The sequence below is a fragment of the Fimicolochytrium jonesii genome (assembly GCF_025526975.1).
Source record: "Fimicolochytrium jonesii strain JEL569 chromosome Unknown EV422scaffold_4, whole genome shotgun sequence".
NCBI classification, from domain to species: domain Eukaryota; kingdom Fungi; phylum Chytridiomycota; class Chytridiomycetes; order Spizellomycetales; family Powellomycetaceae; genus Fimicolochytrium; species Fimicolochytrium jonesii.
The window spans coordinates 444895-468088 of NW_026515671.1; the positions used below are offsets into that span (position 1 = coordinate 444895).

Here is a 23194-nt window from a genome sequence, read left to right on the forward strand (position 1 = left end):
AGCGGGTCACTATTTGATGTGGATTATTTACCGCAAAGAACCATTATGCTTGAGAATGCTCCAAAAAGCTGGAACTTGTTGTATTTCCACGGCGGCAACCGAATGGGCGATTGAACTCTTGTGGAAAGGACGCAATCGAAATCTTGTTCGATGGACGCTCATTCATTCGCCTGGTGTCCATGTAGCCCCTGAACTATTCAACTCCCGCTGCACAGACTCGACTTTGTCTTTGATCGAGGACTCCTTGTCTGTCCTCGTTCCTGGTATTCCAGCATTTTTAGTATGGAGAGCACCCAATGCCGGTGTTTCCATGTTAAACCTACCTATCCTAACGGTAGTATGAACTCGTGGAGCGTTGTTCGGCGGTGCATGAAGCACTTCGTGACATCGTCTACACGAGGACCGAACCATTAGTGTGATCCTCCATGCTTCCTGTGCGTACCCTGCCTGCACTCACTTGATTGTGTTCATCACGTCATCCCACTCTCCTTCTGCATACCCGAATGAAACATATATCCATGAGCTCCCGCATCCAGGTTTGCCTTCTTGTACCGCCGGTCAATGCAACACAATCGCCAACCAACCGATATTCGTCCCGCATGAGTGCATAGCATAGTTGACTTTCTTCTCCTTTGCGCTTTCCTGCAGCACGCGTTGCACTTGCGCGACGTACTTGGTCAGCTAAGCGTAGATCACCCCGGATGGAAAAAATATCAGCACCTGCTGTTTTGCTCTGGCGTGGGAGCTGCTTTTGACATTGGCCAGCTTACCGAGGACCCTACGCCTAAGGGTATGATGCAATAGTCGGCTACTACTTTCATGGCCATTTGTGAGGTTTTCACTTGGGAAGTTACAATTTCTTGAGCCAATGCGTTGGTTTGTGTGCGGCCGTAAGTGCTGAGTTCTCTGACTTGCGATCCCTTGAACGTCGGGATTGCCAACGTGCTGTGCAGCGTGCTGTGGGCCTTGTGGCGAGGCTTAGCGCTCTTTTCGTCGCCGTGACGTTTGCATTGGTGACGCGTTTTTCTCGTATACATATATACAGCGAAGACAAGCAAAGCCATCTTGTGGTTTCGAATTTCGAAGCAAGTCCTTCTCGCTGGGCAGACCCCCCGGCATTGCAAGTACGCCGTCAATCAGCAATTTCAAGACGGTTGTGCAGCATTGATCAACGCTCTAAGAATCCAGTCTCCTTTAGGAGTCCGGTAAATCAACGATACATACTTTGGATTGCTCACAACCGTGCATTGGTTTTCCGCCTGACTGCTGAGTGAAAGGCGGCGGCTTCCCCATGCTGTCAACCAGAGCCGTCGGTGGTATGGATAAATCGTTAGATTCTATCCAGGATTCTATCGTGATTCGTATGGCGCATCGTATAGTATCTATAAGATCCTACGGAGGCTCGGAGCGGAGTACTGCACTTGATATCAAAGAAGTCCAGATCTGTGGTCAAAAAGCACGCGCGGGAGTGGATGGATGGATGGATGGCGTCGCTCTCCGCAGCAGCAGAGCACAAAATGCGCCCACTCGCAGGAGTCGCAGCCCCTGCAGGCCCTTCTCCGGGTTTTCCTTCTTTTGAACAAGCCGACTAGTTAAAAGCTGCATCTGTTGTCACTCGCCCGCTATCATCCTTTGCAAACGGCAAGTCACAACCCCTCCGTTGAAAGTCAAACTTACCATCGTGTGCGCGGATGATCTACCCGGCACTGCTGAAGCGAAGAGTTTAATACCAACGGCCACCACAAAAATAGATTGGAAGAACCTGTGGGCTGGTCAGGATGAGGCTTTCTACTCTTCTTCTCCCCCTGCTTCCCGCATTTGCATTCGCTATCAACACGGAGGATGGGAGCGCGGCATTCCTCTCCTCAACCCGTGGGAAACTCCGTGTGAGAGATCACCCGAACTTCATCCTCCGACGTCAGGCAGCGGACTCCCTGTTACCCTCTCCCCAGAGCGAACCTAGAGGCGGAGGCGGTAACGGCGGCAACGGCCAAGGCACTTCGGATCTTCCACACGCTGACCCCACGACCGTACCCCAACCGCCATCTAAAGTACCTAACGACCCGCCAGGTCCTACCCCAACACCTGAGCCTCAACCTCAACCAAAACCACAACCACAACCACAACCAGAACCGCAGCCACAACCCGGACCTACACCGGCCGACCCTGGTCCAAACGCAGATCCGGGCAAACCACAAGCCCCGAACCAGCCACAAGTGCCAGCGCCTGCCCCGACTCCGGACGTGATCCAAGTAACTCGCGGAAGTGATGGCCACATTGTCACCGTGATTCGATCTCGAACTTCGACCGTACTAGCCTCTACTCCGTCTCAAAATGCAACTGCTTCAAGGGGAACAACTGACTCGAATCTAAGCCAGAGTGGCAGCTCATCAAGCAGTGGCCTGGGCCCAGGAAAGATCGTCGGGATTGCAATTGGAGGAGCCGTTGCGATTATCCTTGCGGCTATCGGCATCTTCTTATTCCGCAAATGGGGTCTCAGACCATCGAATAAGTTTCGCGATCGACTTATGCGTGCAAACGGTGGGAGCCAGACGTCGGATTCGATGCACGAGAGCATTGGAGTCTCACCATCGCCATCGCCATCTCCGCATCCGTTTGACCATGCAGGCTATGCCGTGAATGGTTTACGGAGCCCGCCATCCACATGGCGAATGTCACACCAGTATACTTCGTCTATGAGTGGATCTATGGGTGGCCCTCCGTCTATGGGTAGATCTATGGCTGGTGGATCTATGGTCGGCAGTCCATCCATGGTGGGTCCTGCCGGCCCTCCTTCTATGGTGGGCGGCTATGATTCATATCATCCTGTTGACCCATATCACCCTGCGTATCACCGGGGCTAGAAGTTGTTGACTTGTGCCATTTATGTGCCCATTTCAGACGGCGTAAGACCCTGGCTGCGTACAAACACGTTACGAGATATCTGACGATGATGATCACATTTGTTTTATATATATACCCCCCTGCCCACAATTCTTGCCAAGCAGTGTCATTTTTGCAGCAATACATTTTTAGTTTTCATCACGGAAGGTTCGATTCTTGAGCGTTGTAGGAAGTTGACCCTTTCGAGCCCATGTCACATCCCTTATGGTGAATGTCCAACGCACACGCCTTCAGGCGATGTATTCCCAAAATCAAGTCTCCAGCTTCCGGAGGGTGTGTGGGCAGGGGTAAGTTTAAAAGGAGGGCAGTAACTTTTGGAAAACACGTTCCCGAGTCATCGGTATGATGCAGGGTTTTCAAGGTTCTTCTCCCGCTGCTGATCTGGCATTGCTGCTGTTCTTTTAGCATATAATATATACACCACATTGGCCTGCACCCAGTAGATACATGAGCCCCAATATGAACAGCTCCCCACGACCACTACGCAATCCTACCAGAGCTCTCAATGCCACCCCGGCATCCAAGTGCAAGAATATCTTCTCAGGGGGCGTGGGAAAGTCGCTATACACGAATATAAATCTGGATACCACTGCTACTGCGAAGCTCAAGGTAAGCTAAAGAAAAGCGTAGAATAAAGAAATCCAACGTCCAAGCATGTATATGCCATCCTAGTGCAATGATATCTTCTTTGCCGTGCCGTGGGGTATCGGGAACATCGGCGTTTTTCCGGTCCGCCGACCGCCGTTCACGGACCCGATTCGACTGGAAGTTAATCCGCCTCTGATTTTACGTGGGTATCTCCATGAACATGATTTTGAGTCCTGGGAAGCTTGTTCTAAACGGCCCGCTGTCCACTTCACTAGCGCATGGAAAACAGATCCAAGATTTTGAGTTCTCCTCCGTAGATCCAACCATCTTAGCCACATGCACGCGTGCAGACGGTCTAGTCCGTATCTGGAAGATTCCCACGGACGTGTCGCAACAAGGTGTAGGTCGGGAGATTGACGCGGCCGATACGTATCTGGCGGGACACGAGAAGAAGGTGGAGCTGTTGAAGTTTCATCCGACCGTGGGGAATATCCTGGCAACGTGTTCTGCGTGAGTAATGGGCGCAATTTGCGTATGCTTTATAGATGCTCAGAACCTGAAGTTTGATGCTTCCCCTCTATTTCAGAGACTCGACGATACGCTTGTGGGACTTGGTGCGGATGCAGGATAGGGTCTCGCTGGTTTGCCCCGCACAGTCCGCACAACATATATCGTTCGACTTTTGCGGAGGAATGGTGGCCGTAATGGGGTCGGATGCCAATCTGTACCTGTACGATTGTCGGGCGGGGCCAGAGCCTATACAGGTTCGACCGTATGCTGTTTGCATGTCGCTGTTCTACAATTTCTGATAGTCCTCAGTAATCAGACAGCGATCACCGGGCACAACCCTTCGAAATCATGCAGGGTTTCATGGCTGACCCCGGATCCGCTCATTGTCACAACCGGTTTCGAGAAAGGAAACGCGAGAACAGTCAACCTCTGGGACACATCCAACCTGTCGAGCCCCATACAGTCCTTGAATGTAGACGGGACAGGTGTGGGGCACTTACAACCCTATTGGGATCCCGGGCTGCCGATCCTCTATTGCGGATCCAAAGCCGAGGGGATTCGAGCGTACGAACTCCTGCATGGGACGTTGGCATACATCGGAGCGATGAAGTTGGAGAAACAAGCGGTAAGAGCGTGTTAGACGGTAAGACTGTGTGACTCCGATGCTGTCGGCGATGGCTGCATAAGGCTGAATCTGCGCTTTGGCAAGCTTAGACAGCAGTGGAGTTGATGCCAAAATCGCTTTGTGATGCGAGGAGATGCGAGATTGCGAGGTTCCTGAGCTTGAGGTGAGGTGGTTTGTAGTATACGGTTATGGCGGGAGAGCAAAATGGTGACACCCGATCATGGTTCTCGCAGTGTTGAGAACAGCAGCGTGGACATGACAACAATCCATGTGCCCAGAGTGCATGGCGAAGAAGCTTTCCAGGAAGACCTCTATCCTCCTATACCAATGGCGCATTCCGGACGGGATGCCGACTTGTTCTTCAATACGAGGGACACGATCGAGCCTCTTATGGTACATGCGGTCTTGGATACGGTTTCTGGCACCAAGAAAAGGGAAGAATCCAACGAGCCATTAGCGCATCTCCTGCGGGATTCATTAGCCCCTCCCAGTGTCGAGGAGCTTCTCCATCGACATGGCGATACCATGCTGCGAAAGAGTACGACACTGAGACGGCCCATGACGGTGTCCGCAAATGGGTCATCGCGGTCGGTTTCAAACGCTTCAATCAATTCATTCACACAGTCTCGGGCTACAGAAACCATTCCTGCGTCGCACGCGCCAAGTCCGGCGACGAGTCTAGATGGGCGTCTCGATATCGAGCGGAAAACATGGCTGACTGCAACTTGGGAGCCTCATTATTTGTCCTTGAAAAAGCTCCGGCTATACTTTAGCAGTGACGCTGATGCAGACACACCTCTGTATTCCATCTCCATGTCAGCTATAAAGCGTGTCGAGGGCTTCTCTATCGGCATTGATCGCGGCGACGAATCAGATAAAGTGGGGATTTTTCTCGAAACGACGGAGAAAACCCATCGTTTGAGAGCTGGATCAAAGTACGAGCGGGATCGCTGGCTGGATGCCCTAACGGAAGGAATGCAGAGGGGTCTTTCGCTGGCTCATCAAGGGCTTCGTGGGAGTACATTGGACCTGCCCGTATTGCCACGAGCTTCGTCAGCGAACCTGCTCTCGAGAACACCAAGCTTGGCGCCGCTCGAGCGGAAGCCATCATCGCAATCCTTCATCATAGGCAACCGCTTAGGTGCTGCTCTTCTCGGTGATCTATTATGTCTCACGGCAACAGAAAATACCAAGCAGATCTGGAACCCGAGACTCGTCATGCTCGACGAAGACGGCCTTCTGCACCTCTTCGTCAACGACATCAAGTCGTATACCCAGGGCAAACCCCCCGTTCAAACATGGAGTCTACACAAAGCCATGGCGGTGCGACTCGTTGATTTGAAGAGTACCACGAGCATGCATGAGACCAATGGGTCAGATACCTCGGGGATGAAAGCGTTTCAGATAACCACATTGAAGCACAATGTGTTTTTTGAAGCGCGCAATCCAGTTGAGGCTGCTAATTGGGTCACTCAGATTCGCCGAGTTATAAACGTGAAGAACTTCCTGCCAGCAGCGGAGTTGATCGAAAGCGATGTTTTGGAAGGGTTCGTCTCAATCAAGGACAGCGACAACGGTCTCAAACTGCCTCCTGGCCGGTATTGGCTGCAGGTCGTCGATGGCAACTTCCTGTATTCTGCGTTGCGGCTGAGCACTAGCCCATTCAAAGTTGTCGATAGTGGGAAGTTCGACGGTGTGCAAATTGGTAGAGCGGAGAGCAATCCGGACACTGCTGCTCAAGGGAAGTTTATTCCCGCCAAGGATCTGAATCTGTTCACATTATCGTTCACAACAGACATCAAATGCGTCCATGAGGTCGAATCGCTAGTCGAAGCAAATGTTTGGGCTCGCGAGCTTACAAAAGTTAGGATGGTCGCCTACGACGTGCTGCAAGCAATGGGAATCTCCTCCGAGGAAACCTTCCAGGATGAGATGTTCCAAGCAGAAATCGATGAAAGCCGCGGGAACTGGAAAGCAGAGATGGAAAGAATCACAATTCTGGACGAGAAGAGCATTGAAAAAGGGGAGCAGAAGTTCCTCGCTGGAGTGTTTGGGAAGGTGCGGTTGACAATCGGGTCCGTTCCTTGCACCTGGCAAAGTCTTCGTTCTGATGGAGCTTTTGTTTTGGATTTGGGTGAGTGGGGACATTTTAGCGTGATATCACATGTATGTCACTCCTAAACAGTGAATATTGGGTTCCAGGATCCGTGGTCTATCATTGGAATGGCGTAAGTTCGTCTCGGGTATGTCGGGCTCGGGCCATGGATCTTGCATCTCGAATTCGCAAAATGCGGGCCAACCGGCCGAGAGTGCTCTTGGTAGACGACACAGATCGGGACCTGTTGAATACATTCTTCAAAGCCTTGGGATCTGAAAAGGCAACCGACGCGGTACGCACACAACAGCCCTTATCCTCACCATCGGATCCTGTACTGGATGCGAATGTCAAAATGTTCATATCGCGCCCGTCGCGATTGCGAAAGAATCGACTGAGGCTTGTGTACGAGGGAACTGCACCGTCCCGAAAACTGCTCGTGTCCGATACCGTCTGCCTTGTCCTCAGCCGCCATCAAGTTTTTGCTTGGATTGGGAACTCCTGTCCGCGCGAATCTTCCGATCGTGCCCTTGCGAATCTTGCTGCCAAACGAGGTGCCATGATGCTCCGAGATGCCTTGGGAAGCCGCGAACATCAGGTGTTTGTCAGAAGAGAGTTCGAAGGACGAGAATCAGCAATATGGAAGGTACGAGACATATGCTCGATTTTATATGTGCTGTGGGAAGAAACTTGAGGTATGATATGGGTTCTGTAGGAGACATTTGTGGACTACGAAGGCTCCCTTCCCATCAGCATGCGAATCGAAACGGAGACGAAGGGCAACATTGCTCCTCAGCTTGCGCAACCAAAGATTGACCTTGATACACTGCCCCGACGTGCGTCGCTGCCAGCTCACCTCCTAACCTGCCCGGATGACGGCAAGTCCGGACGCCGGTCCGTCCACCGTGTCGAGGACTTCCTGTGCCACGACGTCCCCGCACACCTGGTGGGCCAATTCTTTCAAGGGGAAAGCTATATCATCCCATACATGTACAAACCGCCAAATAGTGGTGTGGAGAAGTGCATCAGTTACTTCTGGCAAGGTTCCACCAGTTCCGTCACCCAAAAAGGGACGAGCGCGTTGCTGACCATCGAGTTGAGCAAGCAGACTGATGGTGACGTTACTCAAATTCGAGTAGTCGAAGGGAAAGGTAGGGGCTCCACAAGTCTTTAGCGCATGATGAACGTTCAAGTGGCAAACTCATAGATATCGTAACACCCCAGAGCCACTGCACTTGTGTAAGCTGTTCTCCGACGGCATCGTCGTCAGGATTGGGCGTCAGCGGCGAGATGGTGAAATTCTGGGCTTACCGGTGGGATTCGACATCCGAGAATGTTATGAAGGCTGCTTCAAAGCCACTGAAGTGGCAATGCAAGGTACTAACTTTGCCGGCATCCCAAGCGTTCTTGAAATAACAACTTACACGACATGTTGCTCTTCATTGCAGATCTGCCATTCAATTCGAATCACATTACGCTCGTAATATTCGACAAGATGGCTTACATTTGGACCGGCGCTCACTCCGTTCTAGGAGAGCAGCAGTACGCGGCGACGGTTGCACGCAAGTTCCTGGCAGAAGAGTCAGCAGTTCACATCGTCAGAGAGACGGAGAAGCTTCCGAAGGAAATAGCAGGACTTTTCGAAAGTTACGGTGCAAAGCTTCCTTCATTTCGATCGACGAAAGCCCGGTATCTTCCTCGGTTGTTCGCATGCTCCGCCGGAAGTGGAGTCGTGCAGGTGTGTGCTCCATTTCATAGCGTTTGTTAACTTTGACCAATGAACGTACCGTCCGGTCTAGGTCGAAGAAGTCCCGATGTTTGTGCAGGACGACCTGGATGCCAAGATGGTCATGATCCTAGATGGTTTCTCATCCATCTATGTATGGTTCGGCAGCTCCTCAAGATCCTCAGAAAAGATTATCGGGATGCAAACCGCCATTGTAAGCAACTGCCTCAGCGGGATTGTGCTCGATGCGAATGCCAACTGTGCGCTTTCTTGCAGGAGTACGGCAGCAAGGCCTCGGAAGCACCGGCTCTGTTTGTTACTTATGAACATCAAGAACCGCATGAATTTTCCCGGGCATTCCCGGGGTGGGCTCGCTCGAAGCGGAAGTCATTGTACGCCGAGAACCAGGTCTTATCGAGACCATTGAAGGAAGTGCTCGAAGAGTATACGCGGGAGACCTACCCGGTGGAGATATTATTAGGGGATAACGTGCCGCCCCATCTGGACCCGACGAGATTGGAGGTAGGTGATTCTTTCGCATGCTCAGGCTTTTCTGATATTCGACTGAAACATTTGCCCGTAGGCATACATGACTGAAGAAGACTTCGAAGCTCTGTTCAAGATGACGAAGCAAGCTTATTGGGAACTTCAGCCTTGGAAGCGGGTTGAAGTGAAGAAGGCACTTGGAGTTTTCTAAAGCACATGGAGCACATTAACCTAGGCTGTCCTATATTTGTACAGACCTTTGCGTACTATGAACTGCTGAACTGCCACCTGCTGCCACTACTTTTTGGCGCTGTTAAAGCCCGTCAGAATGCAAATTGTCACGTGCGAATTAAAGTATGGCGACGGAAACTGAACATTCTTGAGGCGACCTTTCACTGCGAGCTCGAACACCAGATCGACAACATCAGCCGGAAGCGTCAAGAAAGATCAGGAGAATGTCTTCCACACTATTGAAGCAAACCCTGTTACGGAGCCGCCCGGCGTTGCCAGCCACGATTCTTCCTGGTGCCGGGGCTGTCTGCTCTTTGCGCACAACGTCCGCCACAAAGGCAGCTGCAGCAACTTCTTCTACGACCACGGCACCAGCAGCATCAGCAGCGCTAGCAGAACCACGAAAGGGCCTTTTGCATCTGCGACCACCACCACCAGCGACCTTTCCCGTAGCCGATGCCTCAGGGAAAGTCGCTGAACCGAAATGGACCCCTCAATCGAAGCGAACGGGCGTCGTAGGGATCAAGAAGGGCATGACGGCGTTGTGGGACGAATGGGGTGTTCTGACGCCTGTGACAGTGTTGCAGGTAACACTCCAGAGAGACGAGATGTTCTAGAAGGGGCTGATCCTGACGAACGTTCGATTTTTTGAAGATTGTGGACTGTGAGGTGATTCGAACCCGGTGGCATGCTGGATGCGGTTCATACATTGTAGAAATGGGAGCCGTCGACCATCCTCGGCTGCATAACCTTAACAAGGCGCAGCTGTTTCACTACCGACGATGGACGGTAGCACCAAAACGGAAATTGACGGGATTCCAGGTCTCACCCGATGCCTGTTTACCAACGGGTATGTCAGGCGACCTGCCTTTCGCGGCGGCATAAACCGTTTCGTAGCTACGCTCGGCCTGCTCACACTACTTGCTGCAGGGACTCGCGTTGTAGCGGCGCACTTTGTACCAGGCCAATATGTGGACTGCCAGGCGACATCGTAAGAACGAACATTTTTACGAATTGAGGAGTTGAAGAAGCTATCTAAGTTTTCGATTACAGATCTGCGAAAGGTTTCCAAGGTGTCATGAAGCGGTGGGGATTCAAGGGGCAACCAGCATCGCACGGTGTATCTTTGACGCACCGTAGCGCTGGTTCAACGGGCCAAATCGTACGTCTTTCCGGATTCGCGGGCGGCTTGGGGACTTGGAGCATTGGACCTGACCTCAGTTTCGTATAGGATCCGGGACGAGTGTGGAAGGGAAAGAAAATGGCGGGTAACATGGGTAACGACACCGTAACGGTGCAGAACCTGAGGGTACGTCTGGCTCCGTTTCTGAGACCGATGCTGTATTTAAAACTGACAACGGTGTGCTGGCAGGTGATGAAAATAGATACAGAAAACAATCTGGTTTACGTGAAGGGGGCAGTGCCCGGGACAGACGAACGCTACGTCCGGATAAAAGACGCCGTCCGGAAGGGATGGTACGAGAAGGCATTCCCGTCAGGAGTGGAGGTCCCGTTTCCAACATTCATGGGCGATACAGCTTCGTTGCCGAGAGAATTACTGCCAGCTCCACCGAAGGATGGTGAACGGGATCCGTTCTCGCGGCAGCGCAGAGAGCGTGAAGGCTAGATTCGTTGCATTAGAGCCTGATAGCGGCGTGCTGCGCTGGGGTTCACACAACCTTCACCACACTATGCTATTTGCCAAGATAATTATTCTTGTACACATAGAATCACATTGCATTCAATCTATAAGAAACAGATATATGTAATAGGACAACTGCTACGCTTGGGGGTCCGTCGAAGGCGCAAAAAATGTTCACATCGAGAGGAGGGACATCATCGACTGGTTGTTCATCCGCGACATGAGTGTCCTGCTTTCCGCAATCTCAACATCGTTCGCGCTTGACATACCTTCTTAACAGCAGCGAAGTTTTGATTCTGTCCCGAGAGCGTATGAGTATGAGAGCCTAATTATCAGAGATGCTTCAATCGTACCTGGGCCGACTTGTTTGCCGTCTTCTTGAAAGTACTGACCCGCTGCTCTAGTTTCTTCAACAAGGCGGCATTTTCCGCTTGCTGGTTGACCCCTATCAAAATGCTTTAACGACAAAGGTTGACGGGTATTTGCAAACCAAGAAGATGTTACTCAGTTCATGCGCTTGTTTCTCAAAACCCTTGCGGCATTTGGCGATAGCAGCGGAGTTCTTGTCGAAGCGTTCAAACAGCGTATTCATCAACAACTGTCCAATGTGCCACACCTGTGAGACCGATCCGTATGAAGACGGAACATAACTTCTGAAAATCACCTCATGGTTTTCAAGAGACTCTTTCAGCTGTTTCTGAGCTTCGCCACCGCGCCCATCCGCGATTTCATCGAGCTTTCGTTTGTAGTCCTCCATCTGCGGGATACTGGAGACGACGGAAGCGGCTTAGCAATCTCGAGCGCTCGGGAATGAGGCCCGCAGAAACGCTGCGCACACTTTCGTCTGTTGCGTCTCCTTGAACTTCTCGAGGAGCTGAGTAGCACTGGCGAGACGTTGCTCGCACTTCTTCTCAAGATGCATCGACAAGCCTTGTCCACACTCCGTAACCCGTTCTTTGCGATAGTCATAGTCGGAGCCCAGGTTTAGAATTCAAGTCCATGCATGCGAACTTAGAGAACATACTTTCCAACGCGCCAATTATCTGCTGAGCGACTCTGTGGGACGCAACATGGTCAGGTCCTCGGTGCTTTTTTCGTTGTTCCCATGAGCGCCTTGACTTACTCCGGACTAACAAGCTGAGCATCGTGTTGGAATCCGCCCCGAGGGGGCTCCTTACCCAGCGCCGGGAGGTTGTTGGCGACCTCATCGTTGGTAGAAGTGACTTCTGAGATGAAGGAGTCTGCGCGGCGGTTACGGGAGGCTCGGCGGTTGGATGACTTTGGGGCCTCCATGATGGCTCTTCAATAGTGTGGGGAAGTACAATTCGAGTACAGTATATCCCGTGAGCTCCGTGATCAAGCAACCTTGCACTTGGACTGTTGAGTATGCGTCGCCTTCCTGACCCGAGATGGGGAGAAGACTGCGCTGTGCTTTCGGCCCTTTCCGCGCACGCGTTGTGACATGACACGGAAGATTCGCAGAGAAAGCCTCCTTTCGCAATTCTCAGAGGCATCCGTGACTCTCTGAGGCATCTAAAAGTCCAGAGAAAACATAAGCGATCGGTACAATGGCGCCACTAGCATCTCTTCGAAGTCTGACGTTTGCCGACCTCCATTTGGAAGACTCCAAACGTCCCGTCCACAGCATCTCGCCACATGCTTACATCACGGAAGTCTTGGACTTTATGAAGTCCCAAGACACCGTCAGTGTCCCGATTCGCCGCCGCTCAGGAGTCGGCAGTACAAACATCGCCGCCATCGTTGGACTGTCGGACATTATATCGTACATCTTGGAGAAGGGTCAAAGTATCAATCTTAGTAAAGACTGCATCGAAAGCGTTGAGAGCTTGGGATTAGGCGATGAAATTGAAGAAAGTTATCGAATTTGGGAGCGGGATTTCTTGGACACCATCGAATCGGTAACCATCAAATGCCGTAAGATAACCCCGACTCTGAGCTCATTCATCTTCTTAGACTCTGACGGCATTCGCTCGCGGAGTGCATCGTGCACTAATCACCGACGTCCTCAACCAACGCAAAGCCTACTTGTTGACGCAAACTGATATCATCCGCTTTATCCATGCCAATCCATCCGTCGTTTCGGCGTCGATCGATCTTACAATTCCGATCAAAATATCGCTTCTCAAACAACTTGGAGATCCCAGCAGCGTGATTACTATGCGGGACAACCGGACTGTTATTGATGGGTTGGCATTGATGAAGGAGAAGAAGATAGCTGCAGTTCCAGTTGTGGATAAAGATGGCAAGATAGTAGCAAACTTCAGCGCTTCAGATCTCAGAGGTATTACAGAGGCCGGGCTGGTCGAGCTCAAGAAGCCAGTATTGGAGTATCTCAAGGTTGTTCTTTGATCATTCGCGAGCTTACTGATGCAGTAGCTCACCTTTCTGTTCACAGAGCAAGTCGGCAAATGGTCACATCCGCAATCCTATCCTTTGCACACCTCAGACTTCTCTGAGCGAGGTGCTCGAGCTTCTTGTCACAAACCGCATTCACCAGCTTTGGGTGGTGGACTCTCCCGAGAACCCCATTCCGACTGGGGTGGTGACGAGGTCGGACATCATCGGCACACTTGTCGGTGTTGAAGCTCGTTAGGCTGCTGTGCTTCTTTTGTGCGACTAGTTTCAAGCTTCCCTCCTGCATATCTTTAGCGTAGGTGGGCGCTACGGAGGAGCTATTTGCAATCCCATTCTTGTAGATTTCCTTGCAATGCATTATTTTGCTCGTCTATCGTCCAGACCATACTCCGGAAGCGTCCCCGTTTCCATCGATACGGCCGAGGAGTGCCAGACACTTCCCCTGTGCTTTCCCAAGAATATAAAAGAAGGGCAGTACCGGCATCCCCCCCTTGAGAATTCGGAACGCATATACGGTTGCACTACTAGCATCTGCTTGGAAAATCCCTACCCGCATGTAAGTTTGTGTGTTTGTCTGCTGTCAAGCTGCTTGCTGTTAGACCCCGTCGCTTACAATAAACTCTCCTCCCGTGAAAGCAGTCAACCGTCTAGAACGACTCTGCGGCATGTCGAATTCAAGTCTAATGCCATAACTGCCAGACTCAAGTCACCCGCACAAGTGGATCTCGCGAATGCCAAGCAAGCACTCGCTACACCACCCTAAAAGTGTCAAGATGCCTTTCGAGACGGCGGTGAGCCTTTCAGAGATAGTTTAGTTTCGTCCCTTTGCGAACCCCCCCCGTATTTGGCCCCACGGAGTGCCCCAGTGGGCATGGGCCATGGGCGAAGCATAAGTAGCCCAAAAGCGTAGGACAGCGTTGTTATGTCTAGGCTGTGAGGTCTATGAATATCACCGAGTTTTCGATGATTCCACGTCAGCCACGGCTTGACGGGAAACAGCAACCATCGGCATTAATAATAGAGAGGACTCCAGCGTTTGGGTCAACCATCGCGACGCAGAAGACTTTTTGGGTCACTCTCATTCATGATACGCGGTACGCCAACTTCCGGGACTCTGTGTATAATGTATGGAAATAGAAATTCCATGATCTATCCCGATTGAGGACTATCTACACATTGGATGACCGCCATCCCGCTGTACGCGTTCTATACTCCTTGAGATCATGACGGCTTTGCCTTCTTATTCGCCGCTTCGACTGCCTCTTCCAACGACCGCTTTTTACTGAGCACGCTTGCAAAGGTAGAACTTCCAAAATACTTGTCGTTTTTAGTTGCCGCCATGCGTTGTGCGGCCAATTCGGGATTCTCCAGTTCAATTCCTTTGACCGGCGTAAAAGCGACCGAGGAGGAGAAGCCGGATGTCGCGCCGCCAGATATCCTGCCCAACTGCGTTTGATGCTTCTTCGCGACTCCAACTGAAATGAGAAGCGGAGTCCTGTTAGAACATGCTGTATGACCTGTAAAGACAGAGACTCTTCGGTTTACCTTTGACCCGAGCATCGGCCTGCATGGCCCTGATTTTTCCAGTTTGCTGCCCAATGACTCCCAACCCCTTCGTCATCCCAGTCGAAAAGCCGACCTCATCCTCCGCAACTCCAAACTGCATGCGATTGGCCGCTTTGGAAAGCTCAGTCTGCGCCATACGATCTTTCGCCTTCCTGAACCTCTTTCCTGCTCGGCGCTTCTTGGGCCCTTCATCTGGGATCGGCAGTGCTTTGATGTTCTTGCCGGGTGGTGGTTGAGACACGACTTCTATCTTCTTTTGCACTTCGTCACGCATGTCGCGCCCCATGGAGCCATCTGCGCATGCTCCCGCCTGATCTACTCGCGCCATCAACACTAATCTGGAGGGTGCAACTGTGTTTAGTGACCAGGTCACGCTAGGAAGGTCGAGGGGTATGTGAATAGTGACTCACTTGGCAGACAAGATTCTAGCAGCCTGGCGTCGGAACTCCTGCGGTGCATTTGCGACCAAGTCTGTCGTGTATACGATTCCCTGATGCTTCTGCTGCGTCACGGACGACATTCCTGTATTCATTTTCATCTGTTTCCCCAGCACGATGATGTTAGAAGCCGGAATGGCGCTAAGATGCTTCAGTCCTCCTGAAAGCCCCATCAGCTTCGCAGCAATGTTACTGCCGATGAGAGCAGAGAGATTTGGAGCGATGAACGACATGCGCGATTCGACATATTCCAGAATCTAAAGAAAAATTGCCAAGATTAGCAGATGAAATGATGTAAGAGTTTATCAGTTGAGAGACGCTCACCCTTTGCTTTGCGGCGTCGAGAGCCAGAAGGGTATCACAGGCACGTAGGACCCTTTGTAGGGCATCTTCGCTCAACGGCTGACCATTTGTTGTCGTTGCGGTAACAGTGACGACCATGACAGTCGCCTGCGGCAGGATCGACTTCAGGTCTCCTATTTGTGTTAAATCCTGCAAGTGAGGTCAGTGAGCCAGGAACGTGGGAATCGGACAGAACAGAGATTGTTCGAACAAACCAGCTCGTTTCCTATCAGCTTCACCGTGCGAGCATATGCGAAAGCGTTGGGCACAAGCGATTCCAGCTCCGGAAACCTTGACGCATAATGGTCCCTGATGTACTATCGGAGAGAAATCTACTCTCAGTCAACGGCGAGAAGCAATGTTATAGCCTTTGAGGCAAATGGCAACATTTATGAAAATGCCTTCGCTTACCTTGTGCACAATCAACATTTCGGTGTCAATATCCTGCGTCAGGTTGTTCACTTGAACAATCAGTTTGTACTCCGGATCGTCTTCCGTATGCCCCGCCGACCGTTCTGGCGGCCGTGGGTTGTTCATGAACTGATCGATTTTCTGTTCGAAAGACGGGTTGTGAGGAAGACGTTCCCCTTCATATACGAACCACATGCAAAGTCCCACCTGCATGGCGTCTTTGAACTGCTTCGAGTCGCTAAGCTTTGCAACTGCTCGAACGTCATCACCCGCCACCGCTGTAGGCAGAAGGTCGTCCGTCACCTCCATAGCATCGTCGTCGCCGTTGCCATCATCGAGATCATCCAGCTCCTCCTCATCTCCTCCCAGCTCCTCCAGGTCCAGGAGCAAGTCTTCGTCCATGTTTGCCCTTCGGGATATATATGCACAGACTGTCCGCCTCGATAAAGAAGAAGCCCTATGTAATGGGCCTTCAAGAGCGATATTCGTGGTTGGCGGACGTGTTATGCGGCGAACGTAGACCGAGGCGTATGGTTGCCGATGGTCGCAGTGAATGGAGAGTCCTCTGGGAAAGGAAAATTCCAGGAACGTCAAGTAGGTGGGGAAAACGCGAACTCTTACCCCAATCCCAGCCCCAATCCTCAGCCCCTCTGCCACGACACTCAGAGCAGTAAAGTTAACCTTGTTCGGAATAGTGCCGCAAACACCTCCGGCAGGGCTCCTTGATACCCAGACCGGCAATACTGACAAAATGACGCAGCCTTCAGCGTATTTGCGACTCCAGCGTCGTCCGGGCAATAGTCAACATTACGCTGTGAAATTTTCATCGCAGCTCGGAAAACCAACAGAAAGCCGTACACAATGAATTACGTCGTGCTCAGCGAGCGAGCATCTGAAGCTTTTGGCGTTGGTAGGTGATGATTCCCACAGTATGCTCTTCTTTCAGGACAGTACGGCTAAACTGTTCGTTCCTCGCCAGGCTTCATCATCTTCGTAGCAGCCATCGTCATATGGGCACCTTCTTTGGTCGACTCGTTCTTTTTGAAGAAGCATTCCGCTGTGGAAGTCGCGCGTCGCATGTCTATCATGGAGGAAACGAATCCCTCGGTAATACGCGCAATTGAATGATTGTCAGTGGTCAAATCCGGCGGAAATCTGACTTTTGAAGGTTATAATCAGACTCGATCGCAGAAGAAGGCGCTCATCCACCAGTCCGATGCTGATGGCGATCGCATGACAGTGTCTGATTTCGGCAGCGAAGGCGAAGAAGAGTTGGACGAGTACGAAGAGCTTGACGACGGGCAGGAAGACGAGGAGGTTGAGGATGACGATGAAGAAGGCTTGGTCCCTCCAACCGAATTCAAAGGCGGCTTCCGCGTCCCGGATCTATCCTCCGCGTTCTACACCCCGCCATCGGTTGCAGACATGTCGGAAACCTCGGCGCGGGAGATCACGCGATCCCATAACATCATCTCGGACCTCGAGGTGCAGCACGAGGCCATGGCTGATGAAATCATTCGACTGCGTGAGGAACTCGTGAGTGAGAAGGAAACCTCCGAGCGTGTCAGGGAGGAGGCGAAGACGCTGCAGGTGACCATGTCACGAGAGATGGATATTATCAGAAGCATGCTTCGCGACTATCGGGATGGGAAGAATGCGACGCAGGAACGTGTGGTCGACTCTGTTGAGACTTACAAGGTAGCAGCTGTTACTGCTACCGAGGGATCGCAGGCAAAAAACTTGAGTTCTAACATGTCTCCTTGCGACTTCTAGCAGCAAGCCATCAAAGTGCCGCATGAAATCGAGACATCAAAAGGAGCATCTCAACTGGCCCAGCATAAGATGGCCTCCTCACTGAAACTCCCGCATATGGCAGCTTGAGATCGTAGTCACACATCCCGAGATTTGCAATTCAGTCCGTTGTCACAAATAATAACAATCATCCCATGAAGAAAACCGAGTTTCTCGAGGATCTTATTTACATATATACGTAGTGAATGCTTTAGAAATATGTACAGATGCACGGTAAGCACACCCACTGGAAGTAGAGGGTATAGAGGCACAAGCGTAGGCTTAGAAGTAGAAGATCCCGAGCAAGGCAGGTTCCAAAAAGAGGTCGGCGGGTATCATAAGCTCGCGCTGCGATAACCTCTACTGTCTATTCGTGCATTGAAAGCATTGTGTTTTCGGGATAAAGCCCTTCCAGTGGCCGGGACGTATTCAACGGCTTTCGGCGCTTGTAGGGCCTCGGCATGTTTTGCAATACTGACTTCCGGCCCTGTGAAGTCCATCGGAACGATGGCCAGAAGGGTAGCACATGCTATCAGCAGTGTGAAGAATGTCGAGAGCAAGAACCCGCCCCATTGCCCTTCTTCGTCCTCATCCTGAAACTCATCGTCTGTGTGTTGTTCTGGAAGGGATAGTATAAGTGAGCAAAAGCGTGAAGGCACTTAATGCAACTATGAACATTGTACCTGTTACAAGTGATGCCTCGCCATAAGTAGGCAGCTCGTCTACAACCTCCTCAGATATCGAATCGCAGTAGTATGGTGGTGGATCCTCTCCATACAACGAACGATAAAGGTCATATGTTTGATCGAGGCCAGAAAGCGGGTCGCCATCTTCGTACTGATGTACGCCCAGGATAAATGGGGCGCTGTCATCATCTTCGTGCTCAACATCTGAATATGTGTGACAATAGTCTGAGATGCGGGAGTATAGCAGTGCAGGCCGCGGAATCGGTGGTGATCGGGGCGGTGATGGTGAGCCTGAGGATGGAGTATGATACAAGCCGTAATTGGAATCGACCACTACCAGCAGCGGCGTCGTCTCGTCCGAGACCGCTTGCCCGCTGGACCTCATGAAGGGCAGGGTTTGTGCTTGGCGCCGGAAAAGTTGAGTCCGAGGTCGCTTCACAGTATGTCGCTGCCGACCGTCAAGTAGCAGAGGCTCCACATCGATTCAACTACTCGTCGGGATGTCTCTTCCTCTCCTCCACCTGCTCTAGACCAAGTTTAGACTCGTGAGCCGGAGGGTAATGGGTTACGCTTTCTGCCTTCCGTTTGCAGAGTGTTGGACGTCTGAAATCAGATTGGGCAATTGACAATGGTGGGATGCAGAAGACTCGGGATCCTGTTTTTCGGTTCCAAATGCACATCTCACATGCAAACCGGAGGCGGAGGGGGAGATCTACCCCAACTGCAGCTGAATCTGACAATTAATCTGAATGAATCGCCACGTGACTGTGCTTTGGTACTTACGTGCACAGCCACTTGCTCCTCTACTCACCTCCGCTGTCAAACTCCGCTCGCTCCCAACTTCTACCTACGGAATTGTCATCCCACTTCCTGAGCATGTATATACGTTTCAATGGTGTATTTATGCATGAGGGTGATTGCACGGGACGCCCCAATTCGTCGAGATGATATGCATATGAGAGCCTAAAACTAACTCACCTCATACCACTGCGAATAATGGCATGAGATACTAGCACACGGACAAGTTCATAAGAAGGGGATTATTTCGCAGTGCGTCCATTCCAATAACAGGATCACAATGTTGGCGAAGGGTATCAGAGTTCAGGCGTTTGATGATGGTTCTGACTAAACGTCATCACTGGTTGGATGAGGATGAGGGGCAGGCTGGGCCCTGGCGCTCCTGCTCCGTTTTTGAGCGGACGGCACTTGCCCGACGCCAGCTGTTGGGGCAAGCAGGTCGTCGAATTCCGAGTTCTGTGCCGCTGCGTACATGGCCGCTTCGTGGTTGGATGGCGGCTGCGGGAATGACTGCCTTCTTGCCCTCGCAGCGGCGACGGCGGCAGCTGATGCGGAAGGCATTGGAGGAGCGTAGGGGACAGGCACGAGGTAACCTCCCCCAGGATACATCATCTGTCCGTAGAATTGAGGCATCAGCTGCGGTGGGGGCATGGCTGACATCGACGAGAGTGATGGGTGTCCACCAGCAAGGTCCGGATTGCCAGTTTCGTAAGTGAACCTTCGACTTGCAGCTGCACTCGCCAGACTAGCTGGCATCCCCGGCTGCAAAAAGACTGGCGTTGCGAAGTATGGCGGCGGCATGGGTGCTCCCATCGGACCAGCCAGTTGCGGGTACGGAAGCATCTGCGGTGGCATCATCGGATTGAACATGAGCGATGCGCGACGCTGCATCGGCATCGGCATCGGCATCATCATGATACTTCCGCGTGGGATTTGTTGCGCACTTGGGCGACGGGCCGCTGAGGCGGATTCGCGTCTTTGGGCTTGTGCCAATGATTCAGTGGTTCCAGCTCCGGTGACCGCAGTTGGCCTGCGAGCTTCCGTAGCTGGTCGCGGCTGATACGACTGTGGGGCATGCTCTTGGTCAGCCAGTTCTCCGTGTCCAGATCCGTTGCTCGCCGTCGTATACTTGTGTATTGTGCGCCTGTAGATTTGTAGCAACGTAAGAAGAAGTGTTTGTATCGAGAGTATGTGCGAGCAACAACAAACGTACCTTTGGTAGAACCACGCCTCCACATCGCTGTTGCTTAGTTTCAGCTTCTTGGCCAGCACATCAGTGAGGTCCGCGGGAATTTCTTCGGTGCCACTGACGAGCTCAGAGAAGTGGTCTTGCGCCGCACGCTTACGCTTGTTCTTTCCACGACCCCCGGTGGCCTCGGCGAGAGCTTCAACTACTTCCTCGTCCGTTAAGATGGTGTGGTCGTGGAAGCTCGCTTGATGAGTGGCATCGGACAGATGTGGGGGGAGGTCGTGAGCATCCGCGTCCCCCAAGCCTGTGTATCTGTACTCGGCTGCAACCGCGGTGTGGTCATCAGCGGTGGCGAGGGGCCTTGCGGTCTGTCGAGGCTTTTCGGCCAAGCCTTGCCCAATAGCAGCTTTTTTCTTGGCTTGCTGGTGAGTCTGCTGGTGAGCCGAGTCATGGGCGGATGTTTCAATGAAGGCGTCCATCGCGTCGCTCATGATTCAACAATGTTTTGCTGTTGTCGTTCTGCCAAAAGCGAGGGTACCTCTCAAACTTTTAGACCCTAGAGTGGCGGTCTACGTTGATGGCGGAATAGTTTTGTGCGTATGCACGTCTGAGCCGTGGTTGCGCGAAGCTGTCAATTCCGTCGGGACGATGCGCTGTCGATGCTGACGAGGACCTTGTCGCGCGCGCTGACCGTGGCCCATGCAGATGGGTTGGCAGGACAGGCGAGACGACGAAGAGTGATAAATGAGATTTCTGCACATTCACTTCTCACGAGGTCCTGCACAGTACAGCACCTCTCTTATATAGCGTTGGCGGAAAAGGGACTCACGCCCCCCTTGGCGACCACTTTCCCCTTGTTTTTCTTCATCTGTGCCGAGCAGCGTGTAAACAAGTGCGCCAGTTGCAAAAATAGCAGCAGTCAGGATATTAAGCTTAATCCCCTTTGGCTCATCGCTTTTCGACGAGGGGACGTAGGCATGGATAGGTAAGCAGCCCAGCCCGTGGTGCGAAACCATCTCGTATCTGATTCTTATCCCAACATAGTTCGTATGTTGAAAAGGTTGGCAAACTGTCCATGCCGTTGAGGCAGGAGGTTCTGGACGCCACGGAAGCCAATTTGCAGTTGCGGTCGATCTTTGAAAGGCTCGTGGACCTGGCCATAGAGGCAAGGGCCGGCTCCACGGAAACGCGCGCGGAAGAAGGTCCAGCCAAAAAGCGCAAATTAGATGGGCCGGACTCAACGTCGGCGGGTCCGTCTCAGCCCGATGCAGCTGATGAGCTATTGTATAGATTGGAAGACGTGTCGTTCACAAGCCCTCTTCGGAAGAAATGCTCAATGCACATTCATAGACAATCTATTCGCCTTTACTCGGCAACGAATAGCGGACACGACAGCGTCCTTTTCCTGACTTCGGACATATGCTATGCACTTTGCGTTCCGAGCCCAGCTAGGGCAAAACCGCATTTCACATTCTGCTTGATGGTATCCGGAAAAGATCCCATTGTATTCGGCTTTGATGTCGCCAAGGGTGTAACGATCAACGGGCCCCATGGGGGCAGTCCGGCAGACTTGGGCGGCGCCGACTGCAAAGCTAATATATGGAAGACGCTGGAAACCTTGCCCTGCCCGACGTCAGAGCTGGCTGGGACCAATGGGGAGCTTCCGGCACTGGAATGTGCACAGAATACAACCCGTGGGTGAGTTACGAACTGATGTCCCGCATACTGTCCGCCAACGTCGTCGCTTGACGACTTTTGATCACACAGACATATGTTCTTTCTTCCGACGGGGCTACTGTTTGGCTTCAAAAAGCCGATTCGTTTCCTGCCATTCAGAACCGTGACCGATATAGAGCTCATAGCTGTTAGTCGGCACTTCTTTACTCTTGCCGTGTACCCGTCGGATGTGAAGGCCGAGGCATTTACGACAAGGAAGCCACCAACGGATGGCAAGCTGGAGTTTGAGATGTTCCCGCGGCAGCAGATGAACCGCGTACATGCATATGTTGAATCGCATCGGAGAAACTTTGCGAGACTGCGAGACGTAAAAGGCGAAGTGATCGAGAATGTCACGGTCCCTATGGATGACGATGACGAGGCAGACGAGGATTTCGATCCTGGAGACGAACGGAAGGAGGTATGCATCGTGACCGACATGGACGCGTCACAACGTTCCGTCGACTAATTACATCAGCAGGTTGCCGAAGAGTTCGACAGTGATCATGAAACCGACAGCCAGCCGTCTGAACAGGAGCAAGATGGCGGTGATGAAAGTGAATCCTCAGAGGACGACGAGAGCGACCGCTCAGGTGGACATAACGACGCAAGTGATAAAGGTGAGGGGTCATGCAGCATCAACGAGTCATAGCTGCATGGTTCACGTCTGATGGCTTCTTTTCGGCTCCCATAGATTCTATGCTGGAACCGAAACAAGAGCGTCTGTATCCGCTGGCGACTGACGAACTTGATGTGAAGGAAGATGAGATGGGTATTGTTTCAGTCAAATCGGAGTTTTCGGCGGGCACGAAAGCACGGACAGGAATGGCAGAAATTGCGGCGCAGGTTGAACGCGAGCGATTACAGCGCCAGCAGCCCATGCAGCGGGCCATTCGAAAATGAAGGCGGCGTATTTGCTCGAAAATGAAGGCGGCGTAGGCCAGAGATGAAAAATGAAGTTTTCTACTAGAAGTTTAGCGGCTTCAACCGCTGTAGGGGATAGAACTACCCTTGGCCCATGCCCTCGATCATGATGGCCAGCAACTTAAACTACGTGCCGTGGGGTGGGGACTCT

The 23194-nt window shown here is 52.0% G+C and overlaps 11 protein-coding genes across 11 annotated transcripts; 6 read left to right on the forward strand and 5 right to left on the reverse strand.

Moving 5' to 3' along the window:
* Positions 1-162: 162 nt before the first annotated feature.
* On the reverse strand, positions 163-827 carry EV422DRAFT_564805 (uncharacterized protein; the record flags this gene model as incomplete). The annotated part of the gene is made up of 5 exons (XM_053072232.1): positions 163-260; positions 324-391; positions 458-491; positions 585-681; positions 771-827. 5 exons carry the CDS (start codon positions 825-827, stop codon positions 163-165), a joined length of 354 nt encoding a protein of 117 aa, XP_052927976.1.
* Positions 828-1528: 701 nt separating this feature from the next.
* On the forward strand, positions 1529-3050 carry EV422DRAFT_518839 (uncharacterized protein). The gene has a single exon (XM_053069555.1). The coding sequence runs from the start codon at positions 1779-1781 to the stop codon at positions 2862-2864; it is 1086 nt and encodes a 361-aa protein (XP_052927977.1). The 5' UTR covers positions 1529-1778; the 3' UTR covers positions 2865-3050.
* Positions 3051-3287: 237 nt separating this feature from the next.
* On the forward strand, positions 3288-9326 carry EV422DRAFT_554245 (uncharacterized protein). The gene is made up of 14 exons (XM_053071889.1): positions 3288-3513; positions 3577-3694; positions 3768-4002; positions 4079-4256; positions 4319-4627; positions 4717-4790; positions 4861-6761; positions 6830-7368; positions 7438-7873; positions 7947-8099; positions 8171-8460; positions 8522-8662; positions 8725-8970; positions 9032-9326. The coding sequence occupies exons 1-14, from the start codon at positions 3352-3354 to the stop codon at positions 9143-9145; spliced, it is 4896 nt and encodes a 1631-aa protein (XP_052927978.1). The 5' UTR covers positions 3288-3351; the 3' UTR covers positions 9146-9326.
* EV422DRAFT_518846 (translation protein) lies at positions 9327-10925 on the forward strand. Its single transcript, XM_053069556.1, has 6 exons — positions 9327-9752; positions 9820-10015; positions 10096-10156; positions 10219-10327; positions 10397-10474; positions 10538-10925. Exons 1-6 carry the CDS (start codon positions 9390-9392, stop codon positions 10790-10792), a joined length of 1062 nt encoding a protein of 353 aa, XP_052927979.1. The 5' UTR covers positions 9327-9389; the 3' UTR covers positions 10793-10925.
* On the reverse strand, positions 10926-12255 carry EV422DRAFT_518858 (uncharacterized protein). The gene is made up of 8 exons (XM_053069557.1): positions 11931-12255; positions 11832-11863; positions 11644-11761; positions 11472-11574; positions 11312-11405; positions 11161-11252; positions 11077-11103; positions 10926-11008 (listed from the first exon to the last, which is right to left on the reverse strand). Exons 1-8 carry the CDS (start codon positions 12098-12100, stop codon positions 10982-10984), a joined length of 663 nt encoding a protein of 220 aa, XP_052927980.1. The 5' UTR covers positions 12101-12255; the 3' UTR covers positions 10926-10981.
* A 237-nt stretch (positions 12256-12492) lies between these two features.
* On the forward strand, positions 12493-13421 carry EV422DRAFT_493178 (uncharacterized protein; the record flags this gene model as incomplete). The annotated part of the gene is made up of 3 exons (XM_053067651.1): positions 12493-12726; positions 12782-13165; positions 13230-13421. 3 exons carry the CDS (start codon positions 12493-12495, stop codon positions 13419-13421), a joined length of 810 nt encoding a protein of 269 aa, XP_052927981.1.
* Positions 13422-14362: 941 nt separating this feature from the next.
* Positions 14363-16570, reverse strand: EV422DRAFT_306275 (uncharacterized protein). Its single transcript, XM_053066141.1, has 7 exons — positions 16147-16570; positions 15940-16080; positions 15744-15845; positions 15511-15678; positions 15160-15443; positions 14729-15087; positions 14363-14658 (listed from the first exon to the last, which is right to left on the reverse strand). Exons 1-7 carry the CDS (start codon positions 16339-16341, stop codon positions 14405-14407), a joined length of 1503 nt encoding a protein of 500 aa, XP_052927982.1. The 5' UTR covers positions 16342-16570; the 3' UTR covers positions 14363-14404.
* A 1-nt stretch (position 16571) lies between these two features.
* EV422DRAFT_306407 (uncharacterized protein) lies at positions 16572-18075 on the forward strand. Its single transcript, XM_053066142.1, has 4 exons — positions 16572-16849; positions 16919-17046; positions 17119-17640; positions 17713-18075. Exons 1-4 carry the CDS (start codon positions 16801-16803, stop codon positions 17818-17820), a joined length of 807 nt encoding a protein of 268 aa, XP_052927983.1. The 5' UTR covers positions 16572-16800; the 3' UTR covers positions 17821-18075.
* On the reverse strand, positions 17889-19088 carry EV422DRAFT_306272 (uncharacterized protein). The gene is made up of 2 exons (XM_053066140.1): positions 18414-19088; positions 17889-18349 (listed from the first exon to the last, which is right to left on the reverse strand). The coding sequence occupies exons 1-2, from the start codon at positions 18799-18801 to the stop codon at positions 18066-18068; spliced, it is 672 nt and encodes a 223-aa protein (XP_052927984.1). The 5' UTR covers positions 18802-19088; the 3' UTR covers positions 17889-18065.
* A 429-nt stretch (positions 19089-19517) lies between these two features.
* On the reverse strand, positions 19518-20894 carry EV422DRAFT_564813 (uncharacterized protein; the record flags this gene model as incomplete). The annotated part of the gene is made up of 3 exons (XM_053072233.1): positions 19518-19541; positions 19623-20358; positions 20428-20894. 3 exons carry the CDS (start codon positions 20892-20894, stop codon positions 19518-19520), a joined length of 1227 nt encoding a protein of 408 aa, XP_052927985.1.
* A 584-nt stretch (positions 20895-21478) lies between these two features.
* EV422DRAFT_504161 (uncharacterized protein) lies at positions 21479-23022 on the forward strand (the record flags this gene model as incomplete). The annotated part of the gene is made up of 4 exons (XM_053068414.1): positions 21479-22101; positions 22171-22540; positions 22601-22739; positions 22814-23022. 4 exons carry the CDS (start codon positions 21479-21481, stop codon positions 23020-23022), a joined length of 1341 nt encoding a protein of 446 aa, XP_052927986.1.
* Between the last annotated feature and the right edge of the window lie 172 nt (positions 23023-23194).